Genomic DNA, 21,470 nt, shown 5'->3' with positions numbered 1-21,470 from the left:
AATCAATTCAAGGCATGATATACTGCTCACTATAAAAAGTATTATATTTTGTCTGCAATTAATCATTAAGTCCTTCTTGTTATTTATAGACTCTTTTTATTTCATGTGTAATGAATTCTAAACTAAAAACAAATACAATTTCTTTTCTCTCTCTAGGGAGTGGTCAGAGATACTGGAGGTTGTGCTGTAATGTTGAACTGGACAATGGCAAGCGTGTATGGTCTCAGTCCTGGAGAGGTATCCCTATTTCCAGCTGCGTTTAATCTTTTCTTGAAATTAAAGGATTTTTCATCATTGTCAGTCTGCTATGTGATCTTTTATGTTCAGGTGTGGTGGGCAGCATCTGATCTAGGCTGGGTGGTTGGTCACTCCTACATCTGTTATGGACCATTACTCCATGGCAACACCACAGTCCTCTATGAGGTAAGTTACTGTCAATAAAAAAGTACTGCTTAGAAATATTCCAATAGTTAATGCCCTGAAGGCCTTTAGTAAATGGCCTTCAAGCAGTAAGTATTTCATCTTGAACGGCATTTATTCTGAGTGAGTAAAAGTACTTAAAACAGGTCTGTATGTGGATCTTGCCTTGTACAGTATATACTGTATAACACAGCATTTAGTAGGTCGGAGCCTTTCATCTCACAGTCCTTCTATTCCTCTCCAATCTAACTTCAACCAGCCCATCAGTAATAACCATAACAACTAAAATGTTTACATAAAAGGAGTATAGTATATTGGATTGTCACAAATGGTTCATCAATCACTATGGTAAAGACTGTGATTTTAGAAAAAAAACAAATATATTATAACTCAATGATTTAAATATCTAGAATCTAATAGGTTGGGAAACAGGGGCATAATGCAAGTTCATGTTCGACAAAAATACCAGTATATCAATTTGGTATTTGTGCCACTATTTGGTATTTGTGTTCTGAGTTTGGGCTCTTCAAATGCTTAAAATGACCCACAATTGACCATGAGTAAAGGTAGCTTACACTATATTCCAGCATTTGATTCTGGTCAAGTATTAATATAATTAACAAGAAACAATTATTACATTTTTGGGTTTATAAAAGATCAAACAGAAGATCTGCTGTTGTCGAGTTCAGAACACATCAATGACTGTTCACCGTAGCCAAATAATTGCTATGTGTCGTCTTGACTATATATCAATAAAGATATCTTCAACTGTATCCATAGAAACAGAAGTCACAGATATGTTTCAAGTGAAAGTGCCAGTATTATTTATATGGCCAATGAATTGCTTTGTTTATTCCTGATTTTTGTAAAGCTGTCTCAGTTGTGTTCTATTAAAATCTCTCCCCCTTGCTCTCACCATATAAATAGATGTTTGTTTATTACGTAGAAGTGTTCTCTAATTTTACACATTCTGCCCTAGACAGTGCCGAATTGATGTATGGATTCATTAGTAACTAGAGATTTCAAAGCCTTGCCTATTTTCATTAGTTTTTTGTAATACAGAAAAACACTAACATTCTTGTTCTTGAATCAAATTGCCTTCATGCTTTACTTGACTTCATATTTATTAGTCATGCAACCCTTTCGGTGGCGATGTAAATGTTCCTGCATTACAAATAACTGCAGACATTGGTGGTATGTTTGCTGAAGCTAAACATGGCCTATCTGTCTAGATCATATTTCTGTTTCTGGTATAAGCAATGTGTCATGTATCAGTCATCTGCCACTTAAAAATATGAAGTTATAAATAATCAGATTTCAGTGCTTTCTTATAAAATCCTCGTTTCATTTTAAAGACTGGCTTCTAGATACAGTTTAATCTCATTCACATCTGGAAACACATGCATAACTGTTCTTTCATGTTTGGGCTTTGAACTTACAATGGTTGTATTTTGGGCAAGAACTATAATTTGTGGAGAGCTTTTGGAAGGAAATTTGAGACCTCTTTCACAAGACCTTTTTTTCAGATATCAAAGTTCACAGTCAACCTCCTTTGGTGTACAAACGTTACTGGTAACGTCCAGACTGTCTCTTAAACTCAACATCCTTTTAATCCTAGTGGACATTATTCTAGATGTTATCACAATAACCAGACTGTGACAGTCACTGTTTGTTCAAGAAGCCACAGCTTCAGGGAGTTGGTGGTTTGATGTGCTACATCTGTGGATGGTCGTTTGTAAACAGCCCTGTCTCACTCCGCTGGAGAGACTGAGGTCCTCTTACACAGACTGTAGAGAGAGAAGGAAAAACCGCTTCTTTTTGCTTTGTCTTGGCGGAGAATTTTCCCAACCCACCTCGTGTGTTGTTGTGTATGTGCTCTTCAGGGACGTAACAGAGGCAGGGCAGCTGGGTAGCTGGTCCCAACATCATTGAGGTGCAGGGAAGTGGGTTTGTGTGTGGCTGCGGTGCATGTGTCGCTGTCAGCCTGTAAATTCTTTGGAGGCATAAAAGATACAAATAGAATTACAGTAGTCCCTGACATCCACCGGGGCTCTGAGGAAGAACACGGTGATCGCAGATGTTCTGCAGCAGAGGCTTCTGGGTGTGATCTCCAGAAATGCATGTGAGTGTGGAAAAAGAGCATGGCAGTATGGATGATGTGGCAGTGCAGCGCCTGGGATGTTGTCAGCCTTTGAGTGCTGTGGAGGCATAAATAGACATGGCTGGAAGGGGCCCATGCTGTCCACTGTGGCTCTGAGAGAGCCCAGTAATCCCAGATTTTAAGGGAACCAGTGAAGGTTTATTCAATGCTGAAAAGAAAAGAGACACAATGTTTCGGCTGTAGAGTCTTCTTCAGGTGCCTGAAGAAGGGACTTTCTATGTCTCTTTTCTTCTCAACATGGAGTAAACCTTTATTGTTCCTGACACAGCTACCTACTTGAACTTCTTCATCCCAGATTTTAGTCGGCTCAGACTGCAGGCTGCATTTACCAGCATTCTGCAGGGCTGGGCAGTGGACCAGTTGCGGCCTGCAGAAATCCGTGAGTGTGTGAGAGAAGACAGTAGGTTATGGACGTCCACAGTCTTCCCCAGAAGGGGGGGCATCGAGTGAGAGCCAGAAGTTAAGTGAGGTCCTGATTAAAGGGTGAGTGCCAGACAATGGTGAGAGGATATGCTGGTGGGGTCTGTGATTGGACACCATGCAGAGCCAGAAGTGTGCAGTGGCCTGTTGGACTGCAGTGTGTATTTTTGCCTGCTGATTTATCCCGGGTGAATGGAAAAAAGGTGAGATGGTGAACTGTGGTGATTGCTGTGAATTAAGATAAGAGAAAGCATAATCAGTGACCGAACAGTGACTGAGCTTCAAGTGCTACTCAGTGCTGAACCTGAAGCCTTGGGATCAGAGAGCGGGACATTGGACTGTGAGGAACCCCAGCTGTACCCTAAGAGTAGCAGGTGGTGCCCATCTCTTCCTGGCTCTCTGACAGCACAGGCTGTTTGTGGATGCAGGCTGTCCAGATATGAGAGAAAGAAGCGTCAGCAGCTGCAGGTGATTTGGATTTTAAAAGAAAAATGAGAAAGATAGCGAGTGAATTCTTTTTGGGGGATTTGGAAGTGAAAAGAGAAGTAAAAGTGTAGTGAGTTGTAGGTACATAAAGATCATGTACAGACAGGCCCACAACGAGCTCAGCCAGTGGGTTGGGTCCCGTTCTGGTATACAGACATGAATTGAACACATTGTTTCTATAGAAGATTATCACCCTCTGGATTTGTACTGCTGTCTCATACGCACATTAAAATTACCAGTTCTATTTGGTATAAATATACATGAAGCACTAAGTGCTAAATAGCCTCTTGATAACAGGATGTAAGTTTTATAATCCAGGGTATCTGGTATGACATCTCCTTACCAGGCTCCTTGTACACTATGAACCCTATTGTACACCTGTGTTAACCCAGAGCCTTGTTGTTTTCTTTTTAAATGGAAATACTTTGCCTGTTTCTCCGATGCACAGTAGGTTGAGGAGATCATGCAGTTCTGGAAACATTACAACTAAAAAGTGCACTGCATGTGTTATGTCACTTTTTATAAATGGAAGGTTTTTCTCTCTTTACTGCAATAATCTCCTTTTGCTCCTGTTTTTGCTCTTGCTTATTTAAATGTCATCCACTATTAATCAAGATATTGTTTTTTATAATAATACAACTCAATTTTAAAACATAATATTTAAATCCATGGATTGTGAGTACAGGCTGTCCTTTTATGTAGGTAAATATGATTTGTGGAGCTCTCAGTTTCTGTGCTACAGTAATAGAGAAACCTAGTGTATATAGCATGACACTGGCATGATTAGTTTGAATTTGGTAAGCTACATTATTTTAAGATTAGCTCTATCCATTTTAGAAAATAAGATGTAAAATGCCATTTAAAAGCAAACACTGCCATAATTGTCAAGATACCAAAACATAAAAAATGGGTGAGCACATTTTGAAAGAAAAACACATTCTTCAGACTCTTTCAGTTTACAGTAACTATAAAAATAGTAAAGCAGGAAATTGTTTAAACCTCATTCACTTGGGACAAGAATTCATCACATTAGCAAGTGGTCTGAGAATCTATATATGTATGTTGATGAAATTGAGTTCTGTTCAAAATGTTCCTTTTTATACAGGATATTTATATTTATATATATAGAGGTTATATTAACAGGGTATCGGGAGCTCCTATATAATTTCAAATTCTCACACTCTCATCTTTTTAATTCTGTATGCATCTACCATGTCAGTGTTTGTCAGAAACAATGCAAAATTGTGCATTTTTCCATGAGTAAGATATTATTAAGGACAGGGTTTAATCTTTGAATCTTGATTCTTTCGGCAATATAAATATTTATATAACAAGCTAGAAAAACGGAGTGCAGTTCAGTAATTGTTACTGCTGAGATTAAATCAGTTATTTTATTCATTCCCTTTTAGCTTTTTGGTTAAATTAAATTTTTAACACCGCTTTGAGTTTTAATAGATCTTGTCCAAAGGTAACTCCATTTTTATCAGACCTTTAAATTTGATTGCCGACTTTTGTTGATGACCTCCGCATTTAACCTAAAAAATAGACCCCCTAATTTTGTCATGTGCATGCATAATTACTGTACAAAACATGCGTTATTTAGAACCCATCATTGATTATATGCACATATAAACATGGAGCCCTTCATTTTTGTCATTAAACTAAAATAAAAATCTATCAAAGACTGTGTAGAAATGCTGTAAAATAAAAAAATCTATACAGTATGTGGTGTCAGAAGGCTCATAATGTGGTTATTGTAACACATAGTCATCCAGAGAAAAGGTAGTTCCAGTGTTTGGATTTGCTTTTTCTTACGTTCCTTTGAATGAAATACAGAAAAAAAAAATCTCTTTCTTATCATCTACAAGACACAATTGAAGCAATTCACATTTTAATTATTGTTAATTTTAGAACTATTCTCTTGTAGGCTGCTGTGAACTGTTTCCTGTTTTCATTTGTCTGGGAATATAGCAGATAAGGTAAAGACGCTGCAGCTATACAAAATAACCCAGAAGTCTGTGTGCATTGGCCAGATAACTTCATCCTCTATGTCTGAACATACAATAAAATGTTTTCCCTTCAATAAGCTGCCTTTTGTACAGTTAATTTAAGTGTGAATGAATGATCAAAAGTGCCACGCTGCTGTGTTTATTGCATAGATGTACTAAATAGTCACTTCATCAGATGAAAATCAGCTGCTTTGGGTTTTTTTGTAAATTACAACACTGCCTGATCTTTTTACCTTCTCTCTTTTTCTGTCACTACTTAACTTTTACTTAACTTTTACTTTACTTTGTTCTTACCACTTTACTTCTTTTGTGTCTATCCGTTATCAGGATTTTTTTTTTAAGCCTATCCCAGAAGCACAAAAAGGGAGGACTACAGTCTGGAAGAATGACTGTACTCTCAGGGAGCACAGAAGAGAGCATTACACATTTGAGACACTTGTTTCATTTGTGTGTCCTTAGTTTTAATTCCCTTTCCCAGAGGAATAGAACCACACTATAGACAAACTCTTTTCTCTTTTACCCATCTACTGTAAGGTCAATTTGCTACCCAATATAAAAATAATTAGAAAAATGGTATTTGACAGTTTCAACATGTTCTTACTGTATATTCTGTGGCTCTGTGACTACAGATCTGCACTTGTGGCTGGAAGTTAACCGGTTCAGATCCCACAGCCGGCAGAGGAATCCTACTCTGTTGGGCTCCTGAGCAAGGCCCTTAATCTCAACTGCTCCAGGGGTGCTGTATAAATGGCTGACCCTGCACTCTGACCCCAGGCTTCTCTCCCTGTTTGTGTGTCTCATGGAGACCAAGTATGCAAAAGGATGAATTCCTGATACAAGAAATTGTGTATGCTAATAAAGTGACCTTATCTTATATCGTTTTTAGTAAATGGGTACAGACTTCAGGTTTAAAGAATTTATAAATCTGAAAATGCATCTTCTCAAGAATTTAAAATAAGATCATTGCATTCTGAGTGCTGGTATTAGAATTAGTAGTTGTTCATGTTCAGGTTGGCAAAGTCTCAATGAGTTACACTTTGAACATTCAGTTTCCAGGCACTTAAGTGTGCCTAGAGTGGCATTAAGAATTCTGAATCACACAAAGGACCCTGCTGTATTTATTAGTTTGAAAGCTGCAATTCTAAACACCACCATCCAGAGAGCTGTAACCTCTTTCACATTTAAAGTTTTTTTTTCTTCTTTTAATTTTGCATGAGGAAACTAATCTTCATTACAGGGAAATCTGGTAATGAACAAAACTTTAACAAACTGTGATTTTTAAACGTGGAATTCATTATGGGGAATAATACACGAATGCATGGTCAGCTGATATATTGCCTCCACTGTTTATATGATTTGTAGCATATTCATTTTAGTTCTTCTGTTATTCTGTTTTGTACAGTTTTAATTGTGCTTTACGGCATTCATTTATCTTGTAAGAGAAACTATGGTACAGTATATAGCAGCATTTTTCAACCAGTGTGGCATGACATGGTGTGCATTCAGACAATAAAGGGTGTTCTGTGGCATTTAGGAAAAGTCACATATGAAACAAATAAATATTGTTTGTATATGATTTTGTGGAATAACCGAAGTGTGATATTGACCACTCAGTATATACGCATGAGACAGAGACCATGCTCTAACTTGTACATGTTGGGATCATGTGTGAGAAGTTTGACAGACAAAAAAAACTGAGAATGACTGGGAGTAGGTGAGCAACAGCTCACTATCATCAGTTCCTGCCAGGATAAGGGAACTGTGAATTTTGAAGCAAACTCAGACGTAACATTGAAATACATTTTGTTCATAATATTAATAAAATGTGCTTGAGCTGGTGACATGTTGATATGATGTGGGATGGAAAAGGTTAAGAAACACTCTTATATGATAATATGTTCTCTGAACTTTAGTCTTAGTCTCACTCAGTAGAAAGCTTGGGCTGAGCCTAAAGAGTAAGGTTTTTGGGGTATTAGCTGAGGGACATCTCAGGTGAATAAACTAAAACATACAGGTAGAAGAAAAACACCTTTAAGCTATCTTTGAAATCTGCAAGGTCCTCCATTGTGTCTAACAATAGCCATATCATCCCAGAATGATTATTTGATTTAATTTTTATTTAATATTTTAGAAATTTTACTTTTTATTCTTTTTTTGCTTTCCCCCTGTTATCTCAAAGTTGGTAATCTTGGGATTTTATTAATTGGGAAGACACCATTAATTATTTTTTTTTTAATGTACTGTAGGATGTCTTAAGTGCTCCACTCATTTTTATGAACTTATGGGGATAGAAAAATAAAAGATTAACTGATGGTCATGACCATACTCAGACTAGGGTTCTTTTTGTATCTAGGTGGTTTTCATAGATCCCTCATCAGTTATTTTGCCATGCAGTTCTTGTTTCCACTGGGATATCTCAGTATTTGCACCTTCGGTGGCTAAGGATCTGTGCCTGTGGCTGGAAGGTTGCCGTTTTGAATCCCGCGGTCAGCAGAGGAATCCCACTACTCCGTTGGGCCCCTGAGCAAAGCCCTTAACCCCAACTGCTCCAGGGGTGCCATATAAATGGCTGACCCTGCGCTCTAACCCCAGGCTTCTCTCTGTGTGTGTGTGTCTCATGGAGAGCAAGTTGGGGTATGTGAAAAGCCATATTCCTAATACAAGAAACTGTATATGGCCAATAAAGTGATCTGATCTCATGATGGTTTAACCTGATTTTATCAACTTCTTCTTTGCCTTATTTATTTGTCATGTGTGATAATCACCTTATCTAATTGAAGATTAAAAATGGTTGTGTTTTCATCCTTCTGTGCTTCCTTTTCACTTGTGCTGTTTTGTGCTGTGGGGCTGGTGGCAGTGTCTGTTTTTACCTCCACAAGATATTACAAGCCCTGTCACTCTGAGGGGTATCCACTCATCTCATTAATTCAAAGCAGTATGTGCCGCTACAATAAAGAAACATGAACTTACAGTAGCTGTGCCATTTCATATTTCAAGTTTATATAATGTTTTGAAAAAGTATTCATACCCATCCTATAGTATCCCATTTTGTTAAATTACCAAATGTTGCATACACATTTTTTTCAACTGTAATATTTTATTCAAAACCTGAATGCTCAGACTAAAGACTTTTAAGGCTATGATGTGCTACAGCAAATGTTAGCAAAAAACAAAGCCAAAAATGAATTATGTTGATTGCTTTAGACCCATGAACTCAATATTCTGTGAAAGCACTTTTGACAGCAATTACACATGCAAGTCATTGGGGATAAGTCTCTATCAAGTTTTTTCACTGACTTGATGCATTTTTACCCATTTTTACCAGTTTTCAAGCCTTTCCACAGATTCTCAGTTGGATTCAGGTTAGGATGTTCAAGGACATTCACGTTTTTATTCTTAAAGCACTCCAATGTTACTTTGGCCTTCTACTTTGTATTATTGTCTCGCTGAAGGGTGAATTTCACCTCAGTTAAGTTTTTGAAAGTCCAGAATGTTTCCCTGTAGTATTTGCCTGTACGTTGCTTTCTCCTTTTTTAAAATTCCTAACAAGATTTAATCCTAAAAAACACACAAGTGTGTTCTAAGGAAAACCATTGCTCCTGCCACCATGCTTACCGTAGTGATGATGTTGACTGAAAATTTTGCTATGATGGGTCTGTACCAAATGGAATGCTTAGTATTTAGACCAGAAGGTCCCAGTTTGGTCTGATTTGTCCGCAGATACTATGGGGATTTTATGGCAGGATTATTGAGGTGCTTTGTTGCAAACTTCACGCAGGATATGAGATGGGTTTTCCATTCTGCCATGCATTCCAGCTTTGTGGAGTGACAGGAATGTGGTTTGACTGTTGCATTTTCTCCCATCTTATTGAAATTCCAGAGATCTTACATAGATGTTGTTGGACCCACAGTCACATCCATTACTTGAACTAGGCAGTGTCTGGAGGGTATAATGCACCTTTCATTTCTTGATGATTAGGTAGACTGTGTTCACAGGGATATTCAGTGACTTTGATATTTTTGTACTCTTCTCTTGATCTGAGCTTTTCAGTCACTTTATCCCTTACTTGCTTTGAAATCTCCTTAGTATTCGTGGTTGAGTCTTTATTTGAAATTCACTGCATGACCAAGAAACTTCACAGAGACAGGTGTTTTCATTCTGAAATCATCACAGTCACAGATAGAGGCCACTAAACCAACTGACTGTGTGGCTTATTAAGGTAATTGTGTGCACCTCATTTCTTTTTGGCCCAGAAAAGTTAATAATTATGCAGTCATGAATTTTTCATTTTTCCTTCATATTATCTATTATTTCTTCCTTTTGTTTTTTGTTTTGAATATGTTCAGTACAGTAGGTTGTGTGTTTAACAATATTCATTTCTGCTTTGAAATTTAATAATGCAAGCTTCAGGTATAAAGCAACACAACATGCAAACTATGCAAGGGTCTCAGCACATTGCAAGACACTGTACATCATTCATATTAACCTTGATAAAGAAGGCATTGTAGATTTAAATATTTTTCTCCCTCTTCTAAGACTATAGATCCATTTTTAGCCCCTGTATAGTATATATGATATGGCATATCTCAGCTCAGTTCTAGATGAGTAATGAATACTATTTGTTAAAACAGGCGTTTTGAATTCTTATGTCTTTTTTCACAGTGATCATATTTTGCCTTGAATTACAGCCTTGAATTAAAAATCTTTTCTAGGAAAACTGCTAAACAGATACTTGGGCATTACATCACCTTTGACTTATTATCACATGTTTGTATTGGTTCTTGGAGAGCTAATTGGAAAGAAGAATAAAATACTCATTTTCTTGTGCCCATAGCAATCTTTTCCAGTTAGTATGGTGTTTGAAAATATGACCTGAGTGAAGCATTTTGCAAGCCATGTTTTCCAAGTTTAATTGCATACTCTCCATAGGGAAAGCCTGTGGGGACCCCAGATGCTGCAGCATATTTCCGTTTGATATCTGAACACGGAGTGACAGCCATGTTCACTGCTCCCACTGCAATAAGAGCTATCCGCCAGCAAGATCCCCAGGCATCCTTAGGGAGACAGTACCCACTAACAAGGTAAGCTTGCAGTTTGTCTGCATTGAATTACAAATGCAGCTTCAGCCCTTTGGAAAACATTTACTGGGATTTCATTTGTCTATCAGAACTGTCTTTAGTGAGCTTACCACAGCAGGCTTCTTATTCTTTTTATGGATGAATTAGAATGTTTATCTGGCCTATTTGGTACTATTTTGCTAATTTAGTAGCTAATTGTTCCTATAATCTCATTCGGCTGTTTAGTAAAAGTAACCAGGTTATTGGCTTCAACAACAAGGCTGGGTAGCTAAACAACCATTTGCTTAAAGAATCCTTTGTTTTCTGTACTTAGTTTCAAATGCACTTCCACATAATTTCCACTTAGGGCTCCTGGTTTGTGTTTCACTGTTGATTCTAAAGTCCACTGGGTTGACTTAGTTAGTACTTTAATCAATACTTGAGGATTTTGAATACTAGGATCAGGTCCCCTGATAGCCGTCTCTGATCGAGTAAACACAATAAATTTTTTAACCTGTCAGTGTAGGACCTTCATCTAAGCATCTAAGAGTTTTGTTCTTTTCTGGACTGATTCAAGAGCAGCAAAATATTGTTCCAATACAGTAATATCACTTGCTCTAAATTCTACACTTTTAACTATATATATATGATTCCTCTGCCTTTTTATAGCTTTCATATTGTCTAGAAGATGTATTGTTTCCCATGTTGTAATCATAAATGTTTTTGTGTCATGCCTGTGATGAACTCTCACAGTGATTCACGTTAAGATTTCAATGGGGAAAAATCTTAAAACCAAAACTTTACTTTATCGGCAGTGTATTACGTCACTTCAAAATAAACCAGTTATTGTTAAAATGTTATTTAAACAATTTGAATCAAGAAAATTATACGAGTTCCATATCGGTTTGTTTACAACATTAGCCTATGATCTCTGTAATACTGTAGGTAGAAAGTACTGGAAAGTGTATATTGAATAAGTTTGGAGAAAAACAATTACACTTACAGATTGAGTGATTATGTTTTGCTTAAAAACTAATTTAAGTTTGATTTTAATGAGAAAAAACAGCATGGAAAAAGAGAAACTATCTCCATAAATCTTGCAGGTGATGAGGCAATGGGTGTTTAAAATGTATGTCCTCATCCAAGTAAGGCATGTGATGTTGCTTGGAAAATGAGGAAACATTAACCCTCAAGTACTATAGCAGACTTCAGACTTCTGTATAGCATACCTTCTGGTATATACGTGTTCTGTATAGCATACCTTCTGGTGTTTTATCACTTTCTAAGGACAGTGGTAATCTTAATGCAAAGTGTGATGTCATGGTACTTTGACTATGGGGGTGGGGAGCGGTTCCTTCTAATTTGATGCTACTTTTTTGAAGTGTAATATTCTGTGTTAACATTGCTGTTTTGTAAATTACAATCAGAGCTTAATATCATTTGCAGAGGAAGCTTCAGGCTTTCTGTTCTGATTGAACATACACCAACAGGAAATTTCCTACCTCCAAAATGGATTTAACAGAGCCATGTTTCAGCTGCAAATGATGCAAACCAAGAAAATTGATGGTAATTGAATAAAACTATTAGAGCAATTGGGGAAACATTGTTAATAAAGAACAGTTACATGATTTTTTAACCCTTCTTTATGGTTTAATTCATTATCCTAAACCAGTCCATAACCTCAGAAACACCCTTTCTGTTATCTGTTGCCTATTTTTTGCTAAACTATATAGTCTAGTTATCTCTCCTGAATAAGGACACTTTTTTCCATGTAGGACGAATGGCCTAGTGACAGACTGCTCAGTAGGGATGTTTTTGTAAAGTGTTTTAACAGTAATTTTGTATTCATTAAGCAACATCCCAGAGCTTATTAATATTTTAATATATTAAGAATTAATACAACCTCAAAACTTTAGAAAACAAAACTCTTTTGCTTCTTTGATATCTTGGAATATACAAATATGGGCCAGTAACATGCTCACGTTAATCTTAAGTAACAATGTATTTTGACATATAATTTTAAAATAGTTTTATATTCTCTTTTTGTATTGTAATGTATGTAAGGTGAACAAGTTCTGCATGTATTCTTTTTAAGTGCCAATGCAAAAAGTGCATTTAGTACTTGTAAGTTCTATATTTATGAACAGGCTGAAGAAAATAAATCTGATGAATTTGGACCGGGCATACACAAATAGGCTTAATACTCCAGCTGGCATTAAAGGTTTGTTAAGTGAAGAATTGAATGGTTTTGAAAAGAGAAGCAAACGATCCAAAGGAGGTTAAGAAAAATATACTGAAAATAAACAAACATCTTATCTCATATTTCTGTCCTACGATGATAGGCTTACCAGTGTTTAGCTTTTTAAGGTTTGGAAAACTTCAAATTGAGGAGCTATATCACTCTGCAGCTCATAACTGGCACCCCACTGAAGCTAAGCAGGTGTGAGCCTGGCCAGTACCTGGATTGGAGACCTCCTGGGAATGCTAAGATTTCTGCTGGAAGAGGTGTTAGTGGGACTAGTAGGGGACTCTGCTGTCTATGTGGGCCCTTATACCCCAGTATAGTGATGGGGACACTATACTGTTAAAAATGGGCGCCAACCTTCCGATGAGTTTTAAAACCAAGGTTGATTTTCCATTGATTTAAAATTCAAGGGTGTTTCTTGAAAAGAGTGGGGTGTTAACCCCAGTGTCCTGGCCCTATTTACCTCTTACAACCTCCTAATAATCCCCATCTATGAATGGCTTCATTACTCTGTTCTCCTCCACCCTGATAGCTGATGTGTGGTGAACGTGTATTGAAGTACAGGTGTAGGTATATTGAAGAAAGTGCCAAGGTGATGATCCGCTGAGAGCTAAAGCACAAAATCAAATGAAGTAGAATAAGCATACAAACATAAACAGTGCCTATTGCGCTTGTATCTGTGAAACAAAGTGATATTTTTTGTGTGAATCTGAAGGATGTCTTGGCTACCAGAAATTTAGAAATGTGTATATTGTAGAGTGCTTTGCATAGTTAAAGTGGGTTAAAGTTTTCCAGGGACAGATGCTACAGCTACATGAAATATCAAAAGCTGCAAAAAAACAATTGTATTTTGTAATACAGGCCTAAAGAGAGTGCAGTGATTACTGAATTATAATATGCCAATACCTGTGTCCATACAAATCTGTTTTTTTTTGCAATTGTAGTGTAGTTGAAATGTTATATGAAAGGAAACATAAGGATCATAAATATAAGTTTTTATTGAAAATGCCTGTCTCTATATTAACTTGAAAACCTTCCAGGCATACTTGGTACATAACATGATTGCTTCTCTGTTATTGCTGCTTCTCTGTTATTGCAAGATAACATTATTAACAGTGTTATGCTCTGTATTGTAAGTTTGGATCTATAGTAAAAGTGTTGAAGTGTACGAATATATTTCTATGGATCCTCCTTTCAGAAATTAATTAATTCTGAAATGTTGATTAAATATACATTTTTGAGTATATACATGTGCAAATATTAATCTAATTATATACAGTAGAGTAGCCTAAAGAATAGCCAAATTCACATTTATCCAAGTCTACCCCTAAACCTTTGCATTATGTACTACAGTAACTAGTATTTATGGGTAAAAACATTAATAAACCCCACTTATATGATAAGTATCAATGCAATGGCTTTAAGTTAATTGAAATAAAAATGATCAACTAAAAGAAGCAATAGCAATCATAACCTTATAGTAATCAATTAAAATAAACGACATGAATCCCTCCTCGGCAGCCAGCCTGCACTTTCTCTCTGCCTACGTGAATAGCGTACCCTATTAACGTACCCTTGTAACGAAAGGCACAATAAAACCGTCAGAGAGCCTGTAAAGTCGCCTCCAGCCTGTCGTTCCCTCTGCTTCTGACACAGATCCCGGAGTGTTCATTGCAATAGAAAAACAAGACCGCACTGGGATGCGGATGCTGGGTAGTGGATACTTGGGTAGGCGGCAGGTATAGAGGCTCCCTCATTAGCCCGAGACATCTCACGATTTCAGCCACTGTTTTGAAAGTTGCGGCTTACAACATTCGGCTTGGATTCATTCTGCTCTGCTCTTCTTTCATTCAAGACCCCGTTGGCCAGAATGAATCTCGAATGAGCACATTCGCGAAGATAAAATTTGCAGATGCTGAGACCCTACTTTACAGTAAAGCCTTGGTATTTGTGAGGATTTGGTACCTTAAACTTTGTGCAAATGGCAAATTTGCAAATGCTGGACTTAATACCTTATGGGTTAAATACTGTAGGCCCTGGGTCCACAGCTTGGGAAACAAGCATTTCCATAGTAATATTTTTTTATAACTGTAACTTTTTCAGAAGCAGTGGTAGTAATTATTGGTAGAAAAAAAATAATGAAAAACGAGTACAGGAAACTTATGAAAGAATTGTTTTCCCCATATAATTCAAGTTATTTGTAAACAAATGAAATCACTGTTACGATATTACAACTTACCCTATGTTAGAGTTTATTTTTTTATTCTCAGTAGAGTGCATTTTGTTTACTTTTACATCTTGTTTTATTACTATTATAAATGAAGCAAAACTCTAGTAATAGATTTTGTTACAGCACAGTAAAAACAGACAAGAAAGTAAATTAAGTGTACACACTTCCTTGCTCCCATGGTTTGTCTCATTCTGTTTTAATTTCTTTTTTATCCTTTTCTGTTTGGCACGTGAGCACTGAGACTATGATAACGTAGGGGACTGCTATTTTCGCTGTTTAATGATTCTTTAAATTTGCAGCACAACACATGCAGGCGTAACTCTCATAAAACATGTGCACACAATCTACATCTAACAGCTTCCTGATAAAACTGAATAACTAAAGTATAGCCCATAGTGTACTTCTACATAAACATGGTGACTCTGTTAGCCAAGCTGTGTCTTTACTACTGAGACCTATAAAGGTTGGGTAAAGTAGATCCGTGAGATGAAGATGTGCAAGTACTGTAGGCGCCCACATTTACTCTCCTACTGCACAATCAACAAATATTCCTGTCACATTTTTAGAGATTCAGTTTTTTATTTGTTTCATTACTCTGAATTGTTTTTTCAAACCTGTCATTTAGCCTAGCTGTTTTAGACTTCGAGCAATCTAGGAAAAGTCCTTATTTTTGTAATTCCAGTGTTCTATGTGAATACCCTTTTCACAGTATCTCTCTTCTGCACATTTCCCTTGTGGGACAGCACAGTGAGCAGCTCCAAGTATGTTCTTTCTGTAAACAGGAAGCACTTCATGTGTTGTGCATTATACACACAAGAATGCACAGAACACACTTTCAACAAACAAGGGAGAACAGTGAGTGACTTTCTTCTGTATTACTTCTCTATGCAGATGACCCAATGCTATAAAGGAAGCACTGTTTTAATGAAAATGTGTCATTATAGATGCTCTTTTGTGATGTGGCACAAGGGGCTTTTTCCTTATTTTTGTCAGTGCTTAATGATATAAGAGGACATTTCTCCCCGTTTTTCATGGTTTTATTGGTTTTAAGTTTCAAGCAGAAAAATCATAGAATCATACATAAAAGCATCCTATAGGATCTGATGTACAGAAACGGTATAACAGTAGGAATTATGGTAAATAATGAAATTTGTCTTTTAATATAACTCTAGAGTCTGTCTTGACCACAGATGATGGTTTTCTTAGTGAGCAAGCAATAATTCTGAATTATTTTATTTTTAATAGTGTCAGTTTAGTTTTATATTCTTGGTTAGTAAATAGTTTCATACTGATGAACCTCTTCATTTTGAAGGAGGAAAATGATTGGGATAATTAGCTGATAGGTGTATCTTGATGGGCAGGTGTTTGTTGTGGAACAAGCAGACACTCATTGAAGAGTTGTCTCACTTTAACTTCTATCTTTAGTGTCTAGAATTAAAAACCAAATAACATTGTTTAGGAAAAGTAGGCAAATTTAAAGCCAAAATAAAAGACAAAGTTCATAAACTGCACAGAAATGGGCTATACTAAAATCAACAATTTGGAATATATTAAGAAAGAAATCATATCTATAATTGCCAATTCACCAAGCCCGGGTTGGCCAAAAGAAACAGCAGCAGTTGATCACAGAAAATTTGTCAAAGTTGTCAAGAAAACTGTGAACTAAACTAAAACAACTGTCAGTGAAATCACCAACAGCCTCCAGAGTGCAGAGGCGAACGTATCAAAATCCACAGTTTCTGAGACAGCAGAATCACAATGCAGACACATGAGATGAGATGTAAACCAAGAACAGAAAAGCCAGATTAGAATTGGCTCACAAGCACAAACAAGTCAATATTCATGACTTAAAATACAATAAAGATCTGCTGGGCACTAATCAAGCACTTCATGCAAGAAAAGAAGAATGCTCTGTGGCTAAGGATCTGCACCTCTGGCTGGAAGATTGCTGGTTCATATCCCACGGCCGGCAGAGAAATCCTACTCCGTTGGGCTCCTGAGCAAGGCCCTTAACCCCAACTGCTCCAGGGGTGCTGTACAATGGCTGACCCTGCACTCTGATCCCAAGCTTCTCTCCCTGTCTGTGTGTCTCATGGAGAGCAAGTTGGGGTATGCGAAAAGACAAATTCCTAATACAAGAAATTGTATATAACCAATAAAGTGATCTTATTTTATCTTACATACTTTATCTTTTTTCGGCTCCATCTTCTACAGGACGACTTGCTATGAGACATATTTGTTGTCGACAGATCTAAATTCCACCTTATCCTCTGGAGATGATGGTGGTGTGCCTTGAACAGACCAAGCACAAAAAGGCTGTACCTTGAGATGCACCTTGACTCTGTGGAATTATTTGAAAGTTTTTTTTTGTGTCAGACAAAAATGAAAATTGTCTTGTGTTTATGTCCCCACTATGGCTCAGTCTAGGGACGAATGGGGGCTAATATATAAGCCAGGGTTTAATGGATGGAAATACGCAAACAAAAAAAACACTTATTACACTATTCTACAACCTAATACCCTCTAAACCTGTCTCCCGAGAAAGGGGTGGCAGAGCCAAAGCAAAGTCTTCCGCAAGCTATCTGTCTACTCTAAACTAAGCTATAACGGAAAATTTAAAAAAAACATAGATGCCACAACAATCCCAACCCTACACCACAGCTAAGAAAACAAATCCGATATGTCTCGCGTTTTTGCCGTTCCTTCTTCTTACACCTCTCTTCAGAGGCTCTCAGGGCATCCCGTAATGGCATATAAAACCGAACCGCTCTCTTCAACCAATTCAGAGACAGACCCAATTTAGGGACACGTCCACTTCCAAAAATGGAGTCCCGCACGGGAGGGGAGTAAAAAAACAAAACAGAACGTAACACTTGGCTCTAAGAAACTATAGATAAAATATTAATTATTATAGCTGCACAGCTTTTGAAAGATCAGCAAAATGAATTGCATTGCTTGTAAGATGAGATTACATGTATTTGATTGTTTTTTTCACATTTAATAAACATGCTTCTGCCCTTGACAAGATAAAGTGACCTCCTGCACTACATGCTGACACAGGTGCTCCATTTTTCACAGGCAAAATGCTGTGAACATAACAGACTGCAACACCTCTCTACAAAACATCATAATCTTTGTACCTTTCTCATGAGATGACAAAAAGAAAACTTTTTTAACACTCAGCATGCCTGAGATAGCTGAGATTAAATGATTCTTTTAACTTTTTTATTTGTTTTTATAACACAGCAAGAGTGAGTGTGTTACTATGCAGTATTAATCAGCTACAGACCTTTTATTTGTTTATTTGTTTTCTTCAAGATTCAAGGTACATAATTTAGAACAGCAAAATGTGCATAACAAACCTACATGAGCAAATATCTGGATCAGTTTGCCTTGAAATGAATGGGTGTTCATTCATGTAAATAGGGATTACAAAGATGTTAATCGGGGTTAAAATACATTGACTATAACATCTAATATTTTCAACCTCTTAAATTAAATAAATATCATAGTCAATATTCATATCAAAAGCAAGTAAAAATTAAGTTATTGTTAAAAATAAATGTATCAAAGGTGTTTGGAATAATATTTTAATTCTTAAGATGTATAATGCAAATTTATACTGATCCAAAGCAATATGTTATCAAGACTGTTCTATAGAAATTTTAAATGTCCTGCAGAGTGTGACTGCATTGATCACACCTGTCCCGTCCTCTTCTGCTGGTTCAGTTTGATCTGAACTGAGTGAGACATAGATAAAGAGAAACTGTTTGCTCAAGGTGTAGCTGCTACAACTGAATATACATCAATGTTCAGGATTTTCAACAAAAGTCCAACTACATTGACCTTATTGATCAAGCTAAATTACAGTTAGCCTGCTAGTCACAAGATTTCTCTTGTTGCAAAGTCATTATCAGAATTCTGATTATGTATGTATTGGTACGAGTCTGGTATCCTGAAAAAGGTTTGTTTTCATGTTTGGACAATAGTGGTCACAGTCAAATGGTTGGGATTCATGCCTGGTTGCCAGGTTTCAAGTGAGAGAAAACAAGCAAACTTCTCTAGTTATGAAATACATTTGAATTGTTGAAATCATAGTTGGTGATTTGTTGGGATTTTATCAGTTGGAGTGTTCTTTCTCTCCCCCCATGTTCCTCACTGGTTATGAACAAAGAGACACTGAATTTTAGGACCATGTTGCTTATCAGATAGCACATGTAGAAACCTTTCCTTAAGATTTAATGCAGAGGTGACTGCGTGATTAAACTGTATAAGAACTGTAGGATCCTAGATGATAGTAAACTTGGATTAAAAAGTGGGTCTTGCTTAACTGTCTTGTTAGCAACAACAGTAATAGAGACAAAGAGCATATATCGTGGTGTAACTACTTTTCAGAATGTTTTTGATAAAATTCCTTGTAAAAGATGAATTTGCAAACTACAGGCAATAGATATTATTATTTGATATATATATAAGTAATGTGTGAAATCGGGGTGATGTAATTAGATGAGTTTTACAAAATCTTCCTATTTTATATCTGTCATCTAGATTCTTGTATGGTATACTACTACTACTGCAGGTTTGCAGACAGTGCTAAAACAGGAGTTTTACAAAACACTAGAAGAAGCAAATTAAATCCCCCCCCAAAATAAGATTAAATTCAAGAATGAGCAAACACCTGACATGTAATGCAGACAATTGCAGATTATTATAGGCATATGAAGGTTGCAAAAAACAAACTTTAAATATAAAACAGGAAACACTAAACTTGAAGAGGCAATTTATGAAAAAAAACAGCTGTTTACTGTATGGTGATACATGGTAAATCAATTAAAAAAAATGTTAGGATATATAGTAAAAAAGCGGAACGTTTTAAAAATATGTGCTTGTTATTATTACTTGATCATACATGTGCATCTTTCCTCCTGACCCTGAGGCAGAGCATGTGTGCAGTCTATCATGTCTGCTGGCAGTCATATCAAAGACAGTGCGTGCTGCATGATAACCAGTTGCAGCTCCTTACTCACTCCCCTGCTAATCTCTGTAGATACCATGAGATAGTTGGCAGCCAAAACACTGACTGCAGACAAGGAGGCAGTGGCAGTGGTGGAGCCCCATCTGTGAATCTGTTTTTCTTGCCTCACTGGGTGAGACCTTGAAACTTGGATTAGGAGACACACTGAAGGTGAAGTCAGGAAGACGGAGGAAAAAAAAGCTTCTTTAGTCCACCTACTGATGATAAAGTCCTCAAGAGCTCATTATAAAATAATCTGGGGCAAAAAGCAAATTATTGAACTCCAATTAAAAAAAATCCTTTTATTTTGGTATAAATCTCATTCTTTTTAAGTTGTGCCTTAAAACAAAAGATGGTTTATTGATTTATCATATAATAACATTATTAATAAACACAAGGGTAAATATTTTTTTTTTAATGTGAAATATCAGAAATTGCCTTCTCAATGTACTCCGAGCATAGGCTTAATGTTTCTATTTGCCATAATGTTTAAATCCAAATTCTGAAATCTGTCAAAATGAGAAAACTGGGTCAATCTAAATCTGTTTCTTGATTTAAAAGAAGTAGGGTCTTGATAGTGCTTCATTTGTCAAATACAGTGCCTATGGAAAGTTTACATACTCTTCCTAAAATTTTATATCACATTTTATATCCTAACAGCCTGAAATCAAGACAAATTAGTTTTTTTACCTTTTTTACATACATTATAACACACAACCACCAAAAAGGTGGACAAAAATGTTCAAACATTCTGCAAGGTAATTACAGGTGGAAAACCTAGAAAAATAGGTTGGATAAATGTACACATACCTCTTAGTAATATACTGTATTTTTAAATTGCCTTTGGTATAACCAATTGCTTTCCACATCACACAATAACTTAACTAGCCTCTACCTGTGTTCAACTGTAGCAATTCTGTGAATTTCAAAATAAATTCAGCTGTTCCTGTAGGTCTCTGCTGGGTAGTGTATCTCAAAATGAAGAGTCAAAATCTGGGTAACAAGGACCTTTGGGATAAAATTGCAAAAAGGCAGAGAGAAGGAGATGGATATAGAAATATTTCAAAGGCCATAAATATCCCTTGAAACATTGTCAAAGCCAAAATCATTTTTAAAAAGTGGAAGGCACATGGAACTACAAACTTTTCTAAGATCAAGTTGTTTCTCAAATATGGATGACTGAGCAAGGCATAAACTGATCAAAGAGGCCACCAAGAATCTAATAACGTCTTTGAAGGACTTGCAGACCTTTACAGTATGTCAAAGATTGGTACCCCAAACTCTCCACAAGACTGGGCTGTATCGGAGAGCGGCAAGAAGAAAGCCACAACTCAAAACAGACCACTTTGAATCTTATTTAAGGTGGAGATTCTGAAGTTATGGGGAAAAATGTTTTGTGGTCTGATGATCCTGAAATCAGGATAGAT

The 21,470-nt window shown here is 36.6% G+C and overlaps 1 protein-coding gene across 3 annotated transcripts in view; it reads left to right on the top strand.

Moving 5' to 3' along the window:
- acss3 (acyl-CoA synthetase short chain family member 3) overlaps positions 1-21,470 on the top strand; it is an 89,770-nt gene that overhangs the window by 18,395 nt on the left and 49,905 nt on the right. For all 3 annotated transcript variants that reach the window (XM_088922705.1, XM_088922704.1, XM_088922706.1), the window contains exons 6-8: positions 157-237; positions 328-423; positions 10,427-10,578. In XM_088922705.1, coding sequence (XP_088778831.1) covers positions 157-237; positions 328-423; positions 10,427-10,578 — 329 coding nt within the window. The remainder of the gene's footprint in view (positions 1-156; positions 238-327; positions 424-10,426; positions 10,579-21,470) is intronic.

This window comes from Atractosteus spatula, chromosome 8 (genome assembly GCF_055471065.1).
Source record: "Atractosteus spatula isolate fAtrSpa1 chromosome 8, fAtrSpa1.hap1, whole genome shotgun sequence".
Lineage (NCBI taxonomy): Eukaryota > Metazoa > Chordata > Actinopteri > Semionotiformes > Lepisosteidae > Atractosteus > Atractosteus spatula.
This window is presented reverse-complemented; position numbering and strand designations above follow the sequence as displayed.